This window comes from Crocodylus siamensis, chromosome 3 (genome assembly GCF_052110815.1).
Source record: "Crocodylus siamensis isolate JL-2025a chromosome 3, ASM5211081v1, whole genome shotgun sequence".
Taxonomy (NCBI): domain Eukaryota; kingdom Metazoa; phylum Chordata; order Crocodylia; family Crocodylidae; genus Crocodylus; species Crocodylus siamensis.
Genome location: NC_143397.1, coordinates 114,420,917 through 114,441,816, shown reverse-complemented (window position 1 = coordinate 114,441,816; position 20,900 = coordinate 114,420,917). Strand labels below are relative to the sequence as shown.

At 43.5% G+C, this 20,900-nt stretch overlaps 1 protein-coding gene across 3 annotated transcripts in view; it reads left to right on the top strand.

Moving 5' to 3' along the window:
• Nucleotides 1–6,470: 6,470 nt before the first annotated feature.
• RNF38 (ring finger protein 38) overlaps nt 6,471–20,900 on the top strand; it is a 215,880-nt gene continuing 201,450 nt past the window's right edge. Inside the window, exon 1 of one of the 3 annotated variants that reach the window (XM_090039046.1) lies at nt 6,471–7,953. In XM_090039046.1, coding sequence (XP_089895172.1) covers nt 7,476–7,953 — 478 coding nt within the window. In that variant the 5' untranslated portion in view covers nt 6,471–7,475. The remainder of the gene's footprint in view (nt 7,954–20,900) is intronic. The other 2 variants (XR_016441306.1, XM_090039047.1) reach the window with 2 other exon arrangements.

Sequence of the window (20,900 nt, the reverse complement as noted above, 5' to 3'; positions counted from 1 at the left end):
ATGCCTGCTATGGGACAGGGAAATCTGGGTGAGAGGGATCCCCTACCCTCCAACAATGCTGACCTTGTGAAGGAACACCTTGAGAAGCTGGATACCTTCAAGTCAGCTGGCCCTGACAATCTGCACCCCAGGGTACTCAAGGAGCTGGCGAGCGTCATAGCCCAGCCCCTGGCACGGATCTTTGAAAACTCCTGGCGCTCTGGTGTAGTGCCCGAAGACTGGAAGAAGGCCAGTGTGGTGCCGATCTTCAAGAAAGGGAGGAGAGTGGATCCGGCTAACTACAGGCCCATTAGCCTGACTTCTATCCTGGGGAAGATCCTAGAAAAGTTTATTAAGGAGGCCATCCTTGAGGGACTGGCCCAGGCTAACATCCTAATGGACAGCCAGCACGGGTTTGTTGCGGGTAGGTCTTGTTTGACCAATCTCATTTCCTTCTATGACCAGGTGACCTATCACCTGGACAAGGGAGAAGAGATTGATATCATATATGTTGACTTCAAAAAAGCTTTTGATCTGGTATCCCATGATCACCTCTTGGCCAAACTGCCCAGTTGTGGCCTTGGCTCCACCGCGATCCGCTGGCTGGGAAATTGGCTCCGAGGTCGGACCCAGAGGGTTGTGATTGATGGCAGTCACTCATCGTGGTGCCCTGTGACCAGTGGGGTCCCTCAAGGCTCTGTCCTGGGACCCATCCTGTTCAACATCTTCATTAACGATGTGGACACTGGAGTCAGGAGTGGACTGGCCAAGTTCGCCGATGACACCAAACTTTGGGGCAAAGCATCCATGCCAGAAGATAGGCGGGTGATCCAGGCTGACCTGGACAAGCTCAGCAAATGGGCAGACGAGAACCTCATGGCGTTTAACACCGAAAAATGCAAGGTTCTCCACCTTGGGAGGAAAAACCTGCAGCACCCTTATAGGCTCGGCAGTGCTACGTTGGTTAGCACTACAGAAGAAAGAGACTTGGGGGTCATCATTAACCACAAGATGAACATGAGCCTGCAATGCGATGCTGCGGCTAGTAAAGTGACCAAAACACTGGCGTGCATCCATAGATGCTTCTCGAGCAAATCCCGGAACGTCATTCTCCCCTTGTACTCGGCCTTGGTGAGGGCGCAGCTGGAGTACTGCGTCCAGTTTTGGGCTCCACAATTTAAAAAGGATGTGGAGAAGCTTGAGAGAGTCCAGAGGAGAGCCACGCGTGTGATCAGAGGTCAGGAAAACAGATCTTACGATGACAGGCTGAGAGCCATGGGACTCTTTAGCCTGGAAAAGCGCAGGCTCAGGGGTGATCTGATGGCCACCTATAAGTTTATCAGGGGTGACCACCAGGATCTGGGGGAACGTCTGTTCACCAGAGCGCCCCAAGGGATGACGAGGTCAAACGGTCACAAACTCCTGCAAGACCATTTCAGGCTGGACATAAGGAAGAATTTCTTTACTGTCCGAGTCCCCAAGGTCTGGAACAGTCTGCCAGCGGAGGTGGTTCAAGCACCTACATTGAACACCTTCAAGAGTAAATTGGATGCTTATCTTGCTGGGATCCTATGAGCCCAGCTGACTTCCTGCCCTTTGGGCAGGGGGCTGGACTCGATGATCTCCCGAGGTCCCTTCCAGCCCTAATGTCTATGAAATCTATAGACCACCAGACCAGGAGGAAGTGGTAGATGAGGCTTTTGTCAGACACCTAGTGCAAATTTCCTGATCACAAGCCCTGGTTCTCATGGGGGACTTCAGTCACCCTGACATTTGCTAGGAGAACAATACAGCTATGCACAGACAACCCAGGAAGCTTTTGGTTGGGGTTGGGGACTACTTCCTGGTACAAGTGCTGGAGTGGCCAACTAGGAGCCCCGCTCTTCTTGACCTACTGCTCACAAACAGGGATGAATCGATGGGAAATATAGTAGTGGATGGCAACTTGGGCATCAGTGACCACAAGATGATAAGAGTTCATGATCCTGAGGAAAGGAAGGAAGGAGAGCAACAGTAAGGACCTTGGACTTCAAAAATGTAGATTTTGACTTGCTCAGGGAACTCATGGGCAGGATCCCCTGGGAAGCCAGTTGAAGGGGGAAATGAGTCCGGGACAGCTGGTTGTATTTTAAAGAAAACGTATTGAGGGGTACAGGAACAAACCATGCTGGTGAGCAGAAAGAATAGCAAATATGGCAGGTGACCAGCGTGGCTTAGCAGAGAACTCTTCAGTGAGCTTAAACACAAAAAGGAAGCTTACAAGAAGTGGAAGCTTGGACAGATGACTGGGGAGCAGTATAAAAGCATTGCTCAGGCATGCAAGAATGAAGTCAGGAAGGCCAAAGCACAACTGGAGTTGCAGCTAGCAAGGGATATAAAGGGCAACAAGGATTTCTACAGTATGTTAGCAACAAGCGGAAGGTTAGAGACCCTTTACTGAATGGGGAATGCAACCTAGTGACAGATTAGGAGGAAAAGGCTGAAGTACTCAATCCCTTTTTTACCTTGGCCTTCATAGGCAAGGTCAGGTCCCAGACTACTGCATCAGGCAGCACAGTTTGGGGAAGTGATGAGCAACCCTCAGTGATGAAAGAACAAGTTGGGACTATTTAGAAAAGCTAGACATGTACATGAGGCCAGATGTAATGCATCAAAGGGTGCTGAGGGATTTGGCTGATGCTATTGCAAAGCCACGGGCCATTATTTTTGAAAACTCATGGTGACTGGGGGAGGTTCCAGATGATTGAAAACGGGCAAATACAGTGCCCATATTTAAGAAAGGTAAGAAAGAAGATCCAGGGAACTACAAACCAGTCAGCCTCACCTCAGTCCCCAGAAAAATCATGGAGTAGGCCCCTCAAAGAATCCATTTCTAAATACTTGAAGGAAAAGAAAGTTATCTGGAACTCAGCATGGATTCACCAAGGGCAAGTCGTGCCTGACCAACCCGATTGCTTTCTATGATGAGATCACTGGCTCTGTGGATGCAGGGAGAGCAGTGGATGTGATATACCTTGACTTCAGTGAGGCTTTTGATACAATCTCCCACAGCATTCTTGCAAATTCAGAAGTATGGGTTGGATGAATGGGCTGTAAGGTGGACAGAAAGCTGGCTAGATTGTAAGGCTCAACAGGTAGTGATCAATGGCTTGATGTCTAGTTGACAGCTGCTTTCAAGTGCACTACCCCACAGATCAGTCCTAGGGCTGGTTTTGTTCAATATCTTCATCAACGACCTAGAAGATGGCATTGAGTACACCCTCAACAAGTTTGCAGATGACACCAAGCTGGAGGGAACAGTAGATATACTGGAGGGTACGGCTAAGATTCAGAGTGACCTAGGCAAATCAGAGGATTGAGCCAAAAAATCTCAGGAGGTTCAATAAGCATAAATGCAAAGTCATGTACTTAGGATGGAAGAGTCCCTTGCACCACTACAGGTTTTGGATCAACTGGCTAAGCAGCAGCCCTGCAGAAAAGGACCTGGGGGTTACAGTGGACAATAAAATAGATATGAGACAACAGTGTGCCCTTGTTGCCAAGAAGGCTAACAGCATACTGGGCTGTATTAGTAGGAGCATTGTCGGCAGATCAAGGGAAATAATTATTCCCCTCTGTTCAGCACTGCTGAGGCCACATCTGTAGTGCTGTGACCAGTTTTGAGCCCTCCATTACAGAAAGGATGTGGACAAAATGGAGAGTCCAGTGGAGGGCAAGAGAAATGGTTAGGAGGCTGGGGCATGACTTGTGAGGACAGGCTGAGGGAACTGCAGAGGAGAAGGCTGAGTGGGGGGATTTGATAGCAGCCTTCAACTATCAGAAGGCAGGCTACAAAGAGGATGGAGCAACAGAGCAAGGAGCAATGGTCTCAAGTTTCAGCAAGAGAAGTTTAGGTTTGGTTAGGAAAAACTTGTCACTAGGAGCATAGTGAAGCACTGGAACAGGTTACCTAGAGAAGTGGTAGAATCTCCATCCTTGAAGGTTTTTAAGGCCTGGGTCAACAAAGCCTTGTTTGGAATGATCTAGTTGGGGATGGTCCTGCTTTGAGCAGGGGGTTGGACTAGATGATTTCCTGAAGTCCCTTCCAACCCTAATTTTCTATGATTTAAAGTGTCTGCCTTGGTGTTCCCTTTCTCTTCTGCTGGAGTGCAGTGGTAACTGAACATATTACTTTAGGTGTCAGATTTAATCCTCACTATATCTTGCAGTTGCTTCCTTCAACCTTCTAGCATCACATAAACTTTGTGAGATTAAACTAGGGGTGCCTTAATATATGGCCTATGGCCTCGATTTAGCCTGCAGAGGCACTTCACTTGGCCCACTGAGCTAGTGAAAGTTGGAGGGTGTGGCTTGCTACAGAATCCAGGGCCCTTTGGCACCTGTGGGCATGGAGGTTAGCAGCAGGAGCCCATTGCTCTCTTGCTGCTTCACTTGTTGCCACTGCTCTGAACCCTACTTCCCCGGCTACCAGCTCCTGCTACATGTCCCATTCTCAAGCTGGAGCTGCTGTTGTGGCATGGGGCACACGGCGATGGCAGCTTCAGCTCCAGCATGGACACAGTGGAGGCCAGACCCACTACTGTATTGTGCTGGGTGGAATTGAAGCTGCTGTTGCCATCACACAACCTGAGTCAGAGTGGGAACCACTGCTGCTTGCTCAAGCCCCAGGCTGGATCTAAATGCGCCACTCTCAGTGAGGCACTGAGGCAGCACTGAACAGCACTAGATTGGATGAGAGATGCTTAAAGTATCAAGGGTGAAAATCAGCTCAGTGCCAAGACCTTAAATTTCACTTCCACTGTTCTCATGGGCTTATGCTAGGCATCAAGAGATGCCTAGGGCATTGTGCCAGCTCTCTACATTAGGATTTTTAATTCTCAAAGAAACAATATTTAATACCATCATTTACAATAAAAGATTACAAGGACACTGAAAACTCTACTCCAGGCAAGATTCTGGTGGAGGTGATTTGTGGAGTTTTTATTTATAAGCCATAATTGCTTTTTCTTTTAAAACTTACAAAGAACCCCAAATAATGGGCAGTTTGTTAAAAAATGCTCACTGTTGGGGAAAAAGATCATATCAGTGCCCCAAATCTATGGTAAATTTACATTAATGTAAAGTGCTTCCTCCAATTATAGTGCTTGATCAAACCAGTGAGCTTTGATTCCCTTGAAACTAAATTGTAATATTTAGATTGCAATGGATTTCTGACACATGGAGTGTGCTGAATCTGAAAAGGACAAAAACTATAGAGGAAAAAAAAATACTAGGTATAAGCAATTGATAGGTTTGCCCTGGGCATCAAAATTAGTTTCATTTTGTTTAGCAAAATGGTAGTAACCAGTTGCCCCCATGGAGGAAAAAGTATGCCCTTAAGTAGCCATGCATTGAAAAAACTAGTTCTGACCCTAACAGGATTATAAAGAAAATCTTGGTTTAAATTTAGAACTTGCTTTTCAAGGAAATGCAACAAATAACTCCAGGAATAAATCAATCACAATGCACCAGAACCGTCATGTTTTGGATCTGTAAATCTGCAGATCCACATCTAAAAGCACAGCTTGCCCTGAAATTCCAGATGGTTTGCAGACTTCTTTTTTTCTGCTGAGAAGACAAATTTTTGAGCGTATGTTAGATTAACAACTGAAGTAGCTTCGTAATGCAGAACTACCTTTTCCTTTACTTTTACATGGAAGCAAAACTCTGCAGCAAAAGTAGGAATATTATTTTAATGGCATGTGGCTCTTTTGTAAGCTTCCTCTGCATGAAGGAAATCCCCTAAAATTTAATGCTACCTAAACTTGGAAGGCCAATGAAAAAAAGTAAATCTGTTCTATGACTCACTATTACATGAGAATAGCAGAGACTCCCTATGCCTGGAGAAGGCTGCTTGTGCCTGAAAGCTTGCAAAGAACTTCTTTCCAACTACTCATTTGGTCTAATAAGCTATCACATGCCTGGAAGCACAGCACTGGTGATGTGTAGGGGGTGCACTTGCACCCCGAGATTGGCAGTGCACCCCCTGTGAAAAGCGGCGGCGATGCTGCCAGTGGCATCCGCAGACGGTCCCCAATTGCCGCTGCCCACTGCCAACGCCGCCAGGGGTGCAGGTGGTCACCAACTGCTGGTTGGTGCTCGCCATACCCCCACCCAATGCTGACATCACTGTGGGTGCCTGCAGCTCTCTGCTCGCCTGCCACTGACCCCACCACCTACAGGCTGTCGCTATGGCCCCCCCAACCTCTGGGGGTACGAGTCACTCATGAAGCACAGGAACGACTTTAAAGCAACTTTCCCAGAGACCCACCTTAGCCTTCATCTGAGTGAGACGCACATCACCATAAAACAGAGGCTGGCCTTCAGGTCCTCCTCCTCTTTCCATTTCTGTAGCTTCAGGATCTTCATAAGAAAGGGGCACGCGTGGCTGGCAGCGTGGTGGGAACAGGGACTAGGAAGGGGTATCAACAACTCACTGAGACTCAGTTGAAGGGAGGTACTGCTGATCTTTATTTCTCAGGGGCTGACAGCCAGGGAGCGAGTCCTTGGCAGTAAGTGCCGGTGCATTCAGGCTTGGGAGGTTAGCAAACCCAAGCAGGGAGACCTCCAGCAGCCGGAAGGGTCACCAAGAAGAGGGGCAGCGATGCTCGGCATGAGGCGGCCAGGCCGCTCGGGTGACCATCCCCGCACCCCGTGCACACCACAGCCAGGAGCGCGCTCGCCCGGCGCCGGCCTCGGGCTTCTGCAGAGCCAGGTGGCAGGAGCGAGGGGGACAGAGCTGGCCGCCCCGCAGCCCCTGCGCCACGTCCCGCTTCGCTTCGGCTCTGCCCCGGGGCCCGGCGGAGTACAAGGGCTGCGCCGCCGCGGCGCGCGGGGTGGGTGAGGAGGGAAGGGGGGGGGGGCCTCTCCGGACGCCTGGAGGCAGCGGGAGACAGGGACAGGATCCACCCGGGTGCCCCGCAAAAGGCACTTCCCCCCACCCCGCCGAGGGCGCATGCGCGCGGACGCCCCGCGGGGGAGGGGCGGGCGGCTCCGCCCGAAGCCTGCGGGTCGCGGGGGACCGCCCCGCGCCGTGACGCGGCCGGGGGTCCCGGGGGGATGTCCCCGGGGCCCGCTACTCCCCGCGTCCGGCCGTTACTGACAAGCACCGCAGGGGGGGCAGGGCCCGGCCTGGCGGAGGGGGGCGGGCAAGCAGGGGGCAAAAGTTGGCGACCGGCCCGGGGGGCGGCGGGTCCTGTCCCCGGGAGCAGCGGCGCCCGCGCACACAAAGGCGGAGCGGGGCGAGCGCGGGGAGCTGCCGCCCTGCGTTGTCGCTCCCCGCGCGGGGCCAGTGCTGCCAGGGGGTGGGGGGCTCCCGCCGCCACCGCCTTCGCGTCCCGTGTTGCCCGGTCCCCGCCACCCCCTAGTCCCGCTCCCTAGAAAGTAAGTTTGTTCCCCGCCCGGCCCTGCCCGCGGGGTGGGGTGGGAGCCCCCAGGCCTGGCGGGTCGAGAAGGCGATGCCGGTGGCCGCCAGCTCGCAGCCCTGCGCCGCCCGCCTCCGCCTCCACGACCGCGCCCGGGGCCCGGCGAAGCAGCGCGCCGGCGCCGAGGGGCCGCGGGCCAGGGCCAGGCGGGCGCGGCGGCCCGGGGAGCCGCGCGGAGTGGCAGATTGGCGGCTTCTTCCGCCGCCCCTTTCCTCCCCTCCCCCCCCGCCGCCCCCCGCCTTCCCCTCGCCGCCGCCCCCCGCTGCCGCGGCCGCCGCCTCCCCGCTCGCGCTGCCGGCGCCCCCCCGCGCCCGCCCCGGCTGCCTCAGCCTCAGCCTCAGCCTCAGCCTCGCCATGAACGGGGCCGCCGCGCACTTCCAGCAGCCGCCGCCGCCGCCGCCCCTGCACGGGCCGAGCCTGCCGGAGCAGGGCGCCCGCAGCCAGGGCAGAGGTAGCCCCGCCGGACACGGGGCCCCGCGCGCCGCGCCGTCAGCCAGAGCTCCCGCGCCAGGTAATGGGGCCTACGCGGGGTGGGTGGGGGCGGCCGAGCCGGCCCGGGGGCCTGAGGCGCGGGGTGGAGGCGGCCTCTCCCGCCCCCGCCTCGCATTGTTTCCCCGAAGTTGGCCTGGGGGGGGCCGCGGCCCGGCCCCTGGGGGGGGCCGCTCCCCTGCCGGGCCCCCGGGGATCCCTCGGGCTGTGCGCGCCCCCGATGTTGGGGGTAGCCTCTGGCCTCGCGGCGCCTTCAGTTCCCAGCTGCCGCGGGCGGGTCCCGGGACACGGGGGTGTCGGGGCCGGGGAGGCGGCAGGTCCCCTGGAGGGACCTACCTGGGAGCAGCGGTGTCAGGTATGCAAGGGAACGAGCCGGTGGGAGCCGTGCCGAGCCGGCACAACAAAGTCAATCAGCTCCTTGTGGCTTCATTCAAGTTCGCACCTCCTGGTAACTTTCAGAACAGCTGAAACTTTTAAGTGCATCAGAGAGAGAAATAGATTGGCCGGGATCAAGGATCTGTGGAATCCGCGGGGCCCTGGGGAGGGGACACCTCCCTCTCGCCCCTGCAAGCATTTGTTCCTTGTCTTTGTGCTGCTGCAGTGAAGCTGCTCCTGTTCTTCTCTGCTTCATGGGGTCCGGTGGGACACAGCCCTTGCCACCCTAGAGGTTGTGTACTCTCTGTGTAAGCGTAAGCGTGTGAGCAGATAAAACTGTCCCATCTTTTCAGATGGTTCAGGTGCTTTTTCGTCTTGATGTCAGCTGTGGCATTATAAATGTTGTCGCTATGGAAGAGACACTGTAGTCAATGTGGAGATGGTAGGTCTGGTCTTTATGTAATAATTACTAATATAGTAGCTGCTGTTTACAAATTTCCCAGTTTATAACTACTGCCTTATGGGTATATAGAACGTCCTTGGAATTTATTTAGCATTTCTAGTTTCCTTTTTACCTGGGCAGGCTTTTAATAGGAACATGCCCTCATACAAGATCTGGTTGTGTAGTTGTTGTGTCTGGTTTAAGAAGTCCATGTCCTTTTATCTTTGACCAGAATAATTTTACAGGTTATCAGCTGAACAGAGTGGTCAGATGAGGTTAGAGATTTTAATTTGTTCATGGCCAGTTCATTACTTCTGTGGTAAATAAACAAGTAATAAAGCGGACCTGCTTGTAGCAACACCATATAGTTGACCAGTCCACATATAATGGATTTTTTAAGTTAATTGCCTTGATGAGAATCTGTGACTACCTTAATTTTTCTGTCCTGTTGGAATATCAATTAATTTCATTTTTGTAGAGACAGTTCTGATTTTTGTTCAGTAATTATATTGTCAAGAAACCGATGGTCATTTAGAAACTATTTTAAATTCTGAAAACATAGGAGTGGGGGCTATTCTGTCTGCATATTACATATTAGCCTGTGCTCTGTATTATCTTTTCTTCTCCTTAACCAGTAATGATTTAAAAATGAAGGAGTATTCAAGTTCTTAATATATATATTGGTAGCCGGGATGTTTAGAAATGCTTACTCTTGGAAATGCCATCTGCCCTCTTAATTACCATGTTATGTTGGGTATTTGACACCTGACTCCTAAAAAGTGTTGGGTCTGTTTCCTGTTAAAAATGGTTACACATTATTACCCCATTGAGCAACAGCTTTTGGCTGCTCACTTCACTTTTATTTTGGTGCTAAGATGTTAAGGCCTCTCCTCCGCAAATTCTTAATGATAACCAATCATTTGCTTATCATTAAACACTAGAGTGGTTTCATTGAGTGTCCAGGGCTTGTCATGTAGTTAAAAGTTAAGCGTGTGTTTGGAGGATTGGGCCTAAAATGATTTCTGTTTTCAGACTTTTTTTTTTCCCAGTTATGGATGGCAATAGCAACTGGATTGTCTGATTGTGAAGTTATGCAGGGAAAGTAGCAAAGAATGAAAGATATTTCGTGGTGCTTGGAACATGGAAAATAAGCTATTTTTAAATGGTCCCTTAGATCATCATTTTTCTTTTATCTACACTGAAGCCCTAGGTGTGTGTGTGTGTATTCTTGGTAACTTGCAAAATTCAGAGTTATGGATGTTTATACTGGGATAAAGTTTACTTCACAATGAAATGCATGTGTTTTATAAACAGCTGGATTAACTACTTTCTACTGGAATTTGCGCTTGGGAATGTACTACGGGGCCATTGATTTAAAGTCATATTTCTTTTAACATCTCAGAAAAGATTTGTAGTTTATTGAGAGTGCATTGCTTATAGCCAGTCTTCCTTGTTTCTGTGAATCATCCACTTAAAAGGGAAGATTTATATTTCACAGGAAAATGTTTGTAAAGTACAAAAATTGGTAGTGCATGTCAGGAATGAGTATCATACCTAAAGCTACAATTTCTTTCCCCTCTATTTTTGCTTTGTTTTTTAAAGAAATTATCTACTCATTTAAGCAAAAAAAACAACACACTACCTTTCATAAATCTGCACCATATGCCTCTACACTTTCAACAATATAAATAGTAGGTTGCTAAGAATGAAAAACTTGTAATTGTAGTGCATACATCCTGTGATTTGAAATGTCTTGGGCACAGAAAAGAAATAGAATCCTTCTGGCTGTCTTGTTTAGTTCATCATAGTCCTTGTAACTACATACCAAAGTACTTTCATTGAATTAGGCAGAGTACATTTACTTTCTATCCTTATGTTTTTGAGAAGGGGAGGTCTGTTCTGGTTGGTTCAGAAGTCTGGTGTTTAGTAGTCTAGACCTTTCAAAGATCTAGCATTTCAGCTACATTTTAGTGTTGTTGTAATAAGGAAAACTTGTATCATTTATGCTGTATTTAGGATGGTGTTTAGAATTGTTATGACCAGATTTTTTTCTAAAGAGTCTAGTTCCTATTTGGCATGTAAATAAAATGCCCAGATTATAAGAAGTGCTCCAGATACAACAGCTGTTAAATATTCATTTAGCTATATTCCTGAAAGTAATTTTTGAACCAATTCTTCTAAAAAATTGAACTATTCTGAACTTCTATTTCAATTTCAGGGTTAAGAATGCACTGTAGTTTTACAGCCCCAAGTTGGGAGGTGTAATTCATACTTTGCTATTGTTTTCCCAGGGCAAAAAATGTGGTTTTGATGTTGGCACTTTTAAAAATCTGGCCATCCTATTTAAATGTCTAATAGGAGCTATAGTCCTCAGAAATACCTGTGCAGTTATGATTGATCAATGTTTTCATTAGAACTTGACTGGTCCTAACTTTTAGTCGCACCGTGAGCTTTGCTACCATGATAGAAAATGATATATCTAAGTGTTTGAAAAATTGGTGCCTATATTAGGCTGCTTAGATGTAGTTGAATTATCATCCCCTGCCTGAAAGTAATTGTTTTTCACTTGATCTTTTACTATAGTTTCTCTCTGAATTCTAAGCACCAGTTCATATTTTTCAAATGTTAAGGAAACTTACCATATTTTACAGACTAAATTAGGTTTTCTGACAACTCTTAACTCTGAGATTTTTTTTTTCCCTCGAAGGAAAAGGTTTGGTGCATGGCATCTTTCACATGGGGAGCAGGGAGGAAGGGGAAAGAGCAGGGGAGGGGAGCTCCCCCCATCTCCTATTCCCCTCTCTCTCAAATACACATACTAATAGATGAAAGACTTCGCTTATGATTGTCAAATTAGTAAAGGAATACTGGGATAGAAAACAGTGCTGAAAACAAATATTTATTTTCATCCAGGAAATGGATCCTGATTTTAAGAGGCATTTTAAGACTGAATTAGATGGAAGGGTTTTATGTCTGTCATTGTATGCATATCTTCTAAGTGAAAATGAGAACAGCTTAGAGTCATGGTTGCCAATAGGGGGGGAGGTATGGTTGTACTGAAAAAATGTATTCCTTTTCACCTTCGATTATTACTAAGATCCTATCTAAAATATTTTTGTTCTTATAATATTTGGGAAGGAGAGAGAACCTTAAAATAGCATAGTGTTAGATTTGTGCTTCAATGATAAGTGTACTGAGAATTGCAAAAGTGGTTTTTCTCTTAAATGAGTTGGCCAAAAACTAGATTTGCTTGCATGACTCCTAGTAACTTGCTAAGATCTGTTAACACTGTTTTAGTAGTTTTTAGGCTTGTTGGGTTTTTTTTCTATTTAGGCAGAACAGCCCCTAAACATATTTTTGATAAGGAATATCAATTTCATATGTGAGGTAGTAGGAGATACTTATTTAGCCAAGTAACTAAGCAGCTGCTAAGTATTTTAGTGACAGTTTCCAAACATACGTAAAAGTGGACGGTGTGAACGGATAGACTTGCTTCTAAGGATATTGCCATTATGCCCATCAAATGCAGTGGAAAGCAGAATTCACAGTGATTTTTATTTTATTTTGTTTTATTTTTGCCCAATGCAGTATATGTTAACTAAATTTACTAACATTTCTTATTGGCATGTGATTTTTTTTTTTTAATGTCCTGAGCAGTTATCTGTACGAAATACATATTGTTCTATTGGAAGAAAAGGAGTTGTTGTGGTTTTATGGTGAATGTCATGCTTAAATCTTGTGTGCTGTGAGACGTGGGTCCTCTGACTTGCGTTACAAACTGTCTTCTCTTAGCTTTATGGCCCTCTTAAATAGAGCAAGATGCAAGGATATCTCCTTAGTAATAATAAATGAAGCACATTCAATCCTTGGACAGTTTTCAAGGGCTTTGATTGCTTTGGATTAAAAAAAGTCATAGAATTGTTCCTTTGTTAAGGATTTGATTCAAGTGTAGAATTTTTACATTAGGTGTCATTTGATGGCGTATAATGTTGAGAACTTGCATAAAGTTGTTAATCCACAGTATGTAATTGTGCATCATTTTGAGGGACTCATTGTCTAGCTTGGATGCTAAATTATAATTACCTTTTGTTACCTCTGAATTAGTGAAAACCTTGGAAAAAGGCTCTCTTTGGTAACCAAAAATTAAGGATTTTTATTTTGGGTTTTTACCAACAGTCCTTCACCAGAATTAATTTCATGCATTATTAACTTCCTTAAATATGTGGAGTCCTTCTCCCTTTTTAAAAGGTTAATTCCCACCATAATGAAATGTAGATGCATGCTCCTGGGGATTTCTTTGGGAAAAGTATATATTTGTTTGGACCCCCTTTTTTGTTGGTTTGTTTTTATAATAACTAGTCATAGCCAGATAACATTCACTTGCCTGTATAAGTCTCCTTCTATGTAGCTTCTCTTGGTTGATAAGCTAATTGATGGAGTGAAATATTCATTGATATTCATATTAATAAAAATATGTGCAGGCAAACTGGAAAAGTTAATGTTACACAACTTATTTCTGGCCTACCATGTTTCCATGGCTTACATTGTGTAAAAAGATCAGTATTGAAGCATTGGCATTCATTTGAATTGGTTACTGCTGGCATTTGTTTGTCAGACTCTTTGCCAATGTTGTTAGTGTGGTGACCTGTTCAAGGAATATGTATAATTTTAGACTGTGAGGCATATAACCATGGAGACCCTTTTTACTTTTAGACATACCTTGTAACATGAGCCATGCTATTGTTTACTGGAATAGTCTGAATATCTGTAGGGGAATGAACATAACTAACAAAACAATTTTCTCTCCCTAAAGGGCGTACTTTAATTTAATAAATGAAGGGGAAGAGAAAAAGGTCTAACTTTCAACTGTGTCTGCTCAACATCAGTTTATACTGCTGCATAAATTATATTGAAGTTCTAATCCAGGAAGATGCTGACTGCCCTCAATACCCAATGATTTAAATAGGAGCTGACTGACTTCGTGGGATTAGCCCCAGTTATAGGGCTAGTTTCTTTGGGGGTAGTGTTATCCTTACCCAGGTATAGTATAGGGCTGTGGCATAGGAAGGAGGTCATTTTGATTGGTACAAAACCTCTATTTTCTCAGCTATAATATGAAGCTGGTAAACTGTAAAACATGGAGAACAAATTAAAGTGGATTTATGCATTTTTGCTAATTCATGTAATACTCTTCATAGGGAAACTGTTACAGAAGGGCCTGCAAAATGAAACAGGCCTGCCTCTATCCTCCTGTGGTCTTCCCCTACCTTACCTTTCTGACTTTAAGAGTTAATCCTGATGTATCCATGTGTAAATAGAAGGAGGTATCAGGCCTAATATTTTTTTTAGTATTTATGAATAGGATGTGACTTTTTTGAGTTAATAAATGTCAAGTTCTGTAGCAGTTGAAAATGCAGTAATGTTACCACTAACAGGTAATTAGAAAACTCAGTATAAAGTACCGGTCCAGCTAAACAAAATGCATCTACCTGAAGCATGGTCATGTCCATTCGGTGTCTAATACTATGCAGAAATCAGTTGATTGGCTGAATTTAATAATTCAGTATCCAGATCTTCCCATTCTAACTGGATAATCATGGTTAGGTTCTGTAGCTTAGTTCAGGTTATAAAACTTTTCTGTGTATGTGTTTATACATTTGAAACAATGATCCCCCAGTACATGTAACAAGATAGGTATGAAAATAGTGAGATGTACTTTGCACATGCTGTTAGTTTAAAATTAGTTAAGAAAATAATCTGAGGGTTTTGTATTTTTCCTAGTTTATATATAGGTTATGTTTTCTGACAGGTAGGGCAACAAATATGGAAAAAGTCTCTGTATTTATACATTCTTACGGTGTAAGTTGGTCTTGTCACTGAAACAATGCAAAAAAATGCTTTAACAAAAGTACAAATAAGCATGTCTATGAGCCTATAAATCCTTCAAACTGTACTCAGTTGTTACCAGTTTTACTTATCTCTTTTATATTTAGTTTTCCTGCTTAAACAATCTCTTCTTCACCCAAAATGAGGGCCTTATGTATACAAATTCAGTTTAATTAATGGTCTGTATGAAAGATGGGAGGGGGGGTTATTTTGTCTCGTCAAATGTCATTGCAACCTTTACTTTGGCCTTTTAAAAAAAGAAAATTCTGAGGGGTCAGAGTTATAGGTGGTCTCTTAAGTGGCTTCTGATATAACAGAGAAGTTTAGATGGAGAGGGCCTTGACTAAAAGGCCAATGAAATATGCAGCTACCCAGTCTGAAAGAGATGTAGAACATGAAAAGGGGGAGGGGAACAAATAACAAGAGAATACACAGTATTATAAAGTGGCAAAATGTTACCCTAGATGAATTCTATTACAGATGGTTGCAAACCTCATACCCATGTTTGTAATATGAAGATACGGGGACATTTTCATTCTCATCTTATTTTTCAGTTGCTTTTTATTTCCCTTGCTTTTTTTGTTGAAATATTTCATTCTAGGTTTGAAGTATTTTGTTTTCTTGTCTGTGTGAGGTATAATAAACATCTTTTTGGTTCTGGGAAGTACCTAAATGTGGACACTTTCCATTGCTGAGGAAAAAATACTAGTTCCTTTTTTCCCCCCTTCGACTACTTAAGATACAGTTTTCTTTTAAAACTTGACAATGTAGAATGAAGAATTGATACTTTGCTGTATTTAGGAGGTGATTGGGGAAAGCTGTTTTGAAGTGACAAAGTAATTGGGTTTTTTTGAGAAATGTTTTAAGCATGCAAATCGTGTTTTTCATTTCCTCAAAATCTGAAATGCGCCATACATGCTTCATATGTTCATTCTTAAGATATTCTTTCTCTGCTCTTTCTCAGTTGAAGGGGTTTATACTCATTTGCCATAACCTAGGCTGCTGGTACCATATTGCCAGAATCATGTGCTACTGAGCAGCCTGTTAGGTGTTCTCCATATCTCAGTTGTGGGCTCTCTCACTCCATCATAAGAGGAGATCTTTCAAACTACTCTTCCACCTATATATTCATGGTATGCATATCCCTAATTTTGTCCCTAGTGGCTGCCTTTCTGCATCTAAACAAAAGTCACTTGTGCATGTTCATCATCACTAAGAAGTTTAGTAGTCAAAGCAGTCTTATTGTGACCCTTCCTTTTTTGATGTTGAGAGACAGTATTGGAAAGCTTTCATAGATTGATCTTGCCTAATGGTAGTGTTTGGACTGTTTTCACGTAATATTTAACTTGCAGTTGTACTGAGATTTTGAAATCTCATAAATGAAGCAGTTGCATGGGAGAATTCCAAGGAGAAAACAAACTAAAAGAAGACTTAAGCCAATAATGCTTGTTTCTAATGGCATGCATTTTAAGTGTACGTATATAAGATTTCTATTCTTTATCAGCACAGGGACAAGAGCTCTGACAATGCATAAGAACAGAATCTTCCATTGCAGGCACACAATATTGAATGGGACTGGGTATTTATTAGAGTATTTATTATTTACTAGCAAAGAACAAAAAGAAAGGAATTGCTTCTTTTTTAAAATCAGTTGTTATGCCTATGTAGTATCAAGTAAGGTGCAAGTATATACAGGTAAGTATAAAATATATTTTGTGCTGTCCTTTATACTCATTCACTGTGTGCTATAGGGACAGAGTTCTTTGAAGTTAGTGTATTTAAGGAAATTAAAATACTACTGTATGACGTATATATTTCCCCAGTCCCCATCCTATGATTCTCCCTTATAAAGGATGTGTAAGATATTTAAAAATTCCTACCCGTCCGCCGTCCCCTCCCAGCTTGCCAAATCAGTGTGGCGGAGGAGGGGATACTTATGTAACCAGGGATGCTTATGTATCAGAACAATTGCTGAAGATTAATATATTAGTTCTAGCTAAATCAAACAGCCTGTATTTACATCCTGTGTGACAGAATCTGCCATAAGTGACCACAATGCGGAGTGTCAGGTGAAGTACATACTCCCTCATCATAGTTTCAAGTTTGCCCTGTGTAATATGGTTATTCACTGAGATGTGTGTGTAGTATGCCAATAATAAGTTATTGCAGTTTTGAGCATAAATTTACTATCGGCTTAGGTCCTGCTTGTGTGAAGGTTTTATTACTTTAGGCATGGGAGTAGTTCTGTTGACTTAGTTAAGAACATTGCAAATGTTTGCAGGATCAGAGCTATATTTTTCCCCCTCCCACATGTTAACATTTTTAGTACATTTTGTGGGGGAGGAGTAAAGCAAAAGCTAAATCAGACCTACTGCCCCTTTTTGGAATTGGCAGATTTTCTGTGGATCTCCTACATAGCATCACTTTTTTTTTTTTTTCCTGCTGTAAATTGGTAGGGCAGTAAGCCAAACAGGAAGCCATGGTTTGTGCATGGAATTTGGATGCTGGTCTTGCAGTGAGTTCTTATATTTCTTGGCTCAAGCCATTGGAACATATGGTCCTTCATGGTTACTGTATGTATGTTATACAACGTATATGTATGTTTTAGAGCAAGGTTTTCATTTTGTAGAAAGTGTTTACAGAATATAATAGCAGGTATTGCAAATAATTTACTTGATTTTTAAGTTGTGTTGATGGAATTGGATGCTTCAGTACTTTGTGTGAGATGGGGAGAGCAAAAATCTTAATTATAGAGGAAAGTTGTATGTCAAAAGTCTGTTACAGTAATATTTATATTTATGATGAAAATGTAGCACAATAGGGTAAGATCCAAAGTATCAATATATAAGTAAATGTGGAAGAAATATTGACCATTGTTTTGTTTTGTCCCATTGCCTTCCTCCGCCCCCACACCCTTTACACGCATGCGCGCGCGCGCCTAGTAGAGCTATTTGGGGGGAAAATGCGGGGGGAAAATCCATGGAAAATATTTTCTTTTTTTTGTTTTGTTTGTTTTTATATTCTCTTTTACCAGTATTATCCTCCCACATATTACATGGTAGGGAAAACATTTTAATTGTGCATAAATATGTGCAGGAGTGTGTCTCTTGTATTGATGTGTATTGAGGTGTATTGATTCTTAGAGAGAAGGAAAGAGGTTTTTATTAAAGGTCATTTTGAAGATGCTTCTTGTTTCAGATATAATTAAGAATATCCCTGTAAGTATGTTGTAATATAATATGCAGGTTCTTGGTTTCCATCATAAGTCTTCTGGGCCTTAATTCAAAGGTTGGTAAGCTTGTTGGAGGCAGTACATTATAGAAACTACAGGATCAACTAGTTAGATTTTTTTTTTTCCTAAAGAGATTTTTATCTTTTGGTCTCAGAGTAGCAGATTAAAAACAAACAAACAAACATGAAAATGTAGCTCACAGATGTTCCCTGGCTCAGGGTTTCATATACCGTTCTGGGTTCAGTGGACTTATGTCAGGCAAAATTTCTCTTTTCCTGCAGCAGCTGCTTTTATGCAGAACCTACACTAACCAGTGTTTCTATTAACTCCTCATTGCCAGGGCCAAGGGTGGGCTCTTTTGAAAGCAATTGTATTTAGGATCTGGTCTTTTTCAATATGAAATATATTTTTTACTGTCCTTTCAGATGTGCTATTAAAGGCATGAGACTAGCATCTTGGCCCATTAAAGTCTTCTCACTACAGATACTGAAGATGGATATTATGAGGAAAGGCTGGTTCAGGAATTGTAGATCATCCATGAAATAAGAAATATTTCATAAATTAGCAGTTACTTTTTTCAATATCAGCAGATTACAACAACACTTTTTTATATCATTCTTTTTTTTTTTGTTTTTTCATTTTGTGGATATGAAAGAAACCTTGAAAATCTAATCTGGATAAAGCTAAAAATTGCAGCCGAGGAGTCTTATTTGCATGAATGACGAGCAGTTCTTTTTAATTGCTCTAAGAACCCACTTCTTTTCAGAACTTGTTTTTATGGCAGACAGGGAATGAGCCAGCCCCACTACTAGAAAAGTGATTGGGGGATGCTGACTCGATCTCCACAGGTTTTCTGACCTTGTGAATGTTGTATTAAAGGTGGTTAGAGCAGGAGACTGAGCCTGCTAATAGTAAGGAGCCATTGTTCAGGATAACGCATGTAGTGGTATTTAATCTGTTTTATGTATTGTTCTATTTTGCACACTATTGGCCTTGTTATGGAGGAAAGCTGACTCCATGTTTGGGGCTCTAGCCTAGGATTTGAGAGACATTAATTTTCCCTGTTATAGTACAGATTTGCTATAGTCTCTCCAGGTTTGTTGTCCATTTTTAATGTTCTACCTCACTGAGATGCTGTGAGGATAGACACATTTGTGATTGAGGCACTCTGATACTACAGTAGTGGGGACAATTGAAGTATTGTATTTGGATAGAAGTCAAAGGTCGCTGCTGTTGTATTGTTGTTATAGGTATTCATAAATAGAGACTATCTAGTAGGAATATTAATCCTCTTTCTCCAGCTGTAGTTTGTCAACCAGAATGACACATCAACAGTAAATTGTATTCTGGTTATATAATGAGGGAGGGTTCAACAGGAAATTCTAAAAATGAAAGGAGTTAATCTTAAATATTCACTTTCTATTGATAAGTATATAAAGTAGGAAATTTGGTTAAAAAATAATAACTTGTGGCATATTTTTTCCTTTTTAATTAGGCCTGGTGGTTTTTTTGCAAAATTGAGCTTTGCTTTTTACTAGAAGTGTTTTAGTATTTTAGAATTCTGATGGCATACATTTTTAACTGGAAATCTGCTGCTGTGATTTTATACACACACACACATGCACCCACACATGCACCATATATTCCTTCAACTGTAACGGGCTATTTAAAATTAAATTTGTTTTTCTAAAAATGGCAAGCATTTTGAACTCGAGTATGAAGAAAATAAGTGAAAATCTCCACCATACAGGTTGCATCCTTGTAAATGTGTCTAATTTGATACTTTGTTTTTTTTACTTGAAAGTCAGAGAACTTAGGTACATCTTATTCAAAGAAATAGAGGCATGGGGGGTTAAAATACAACAACAAACTGAATAATGGACCATTGGGGGCAGGGGGCACATCACTTATCTATCGAACATTCTAGTATTTGGACACTGTCACTTCATTCCAGAATGACTCTTAAGAAAATCATGCTATCTGACTGCTCCCTGGGACAAGTGAATACATTTTTAGTCTCTGACTTTGTGTTCCTGATACAGGTTTGTTTTGAACAGATGGTCATGGTGAGAAACTCACTTACCATGGTGTGTTTGGAGCTGGAATGGAAGGTAGCATAAACCATGGAATAGAGACCACTTAAAGAAGCATGTATTAGAAAATCCTATTTTGTGCTGTAATTTTGTAAAAGTATCTTCTTGCTCCAAAGGGAATGGTTGCAGTAGTCCAACAACATTACATAGCTGTTCCAAATGATTTACACAGTCTAAAGTGTGAAGAAAAAAAGCCACTGGATTCAATTCTGCAGTCACTAAAGTCTGTGACTTCAGTTGGAATTTTTTTGTATTACATTGTATTCAGTTTACAACTTTTAATTTGCTGATTGGTTATGACATGACAAAATAGGATCAGTACCCTCTCTGCTCATGAGATCATTGCCAGCACTAAGTGAAGTATAATAAGAATTTGGGCTGTTTATCTTGAGCAAATGTTACAAAAGGGTTTTTTCTTTCCTGGCTGCTCCTGTTTGAAGGAAGGGATTTGGAATAAATTTAAGTATGCAAAGGTGGCAAAAAAGTGCTATTTGGGTGTTTATATTACACACATGCCATTAACCCAGTATAGCGACTAAAAGAGATTAGGGAAGAAAGTAAGTAAACACTTAATAATCGAAGAATCATCACCTTACCTTCAGCATCAGGCCAAAGATAAGTTTGGGGTTGGGCGCTTGTGGCCCCGCACTGTTCATGGTGGTGTTTTTAGTGTTGCCCTTTCACAAGGGCAGATGAGGCGTTGGGAGGAGCATTGTTATCTGTTGAATGATCTGTTTTTTTGGTGTGTTGGGGGTGTGGATTTTTTGTTTTTGGGAAGGTAGTCACAACCCCTCTAGGAAAAAGTGGCTCTTCAGGGGAATGTTGGAGGAGGAGGGCTGAGGTGAGGCTCCCTTGTGTTGGAGGCAGAGGAGTGGAAGTAGGTCTGCAAAAGGGAGAGGTGGGAAAATGGGAAGAATGTTTCTGTCTGCACAGAACTCATA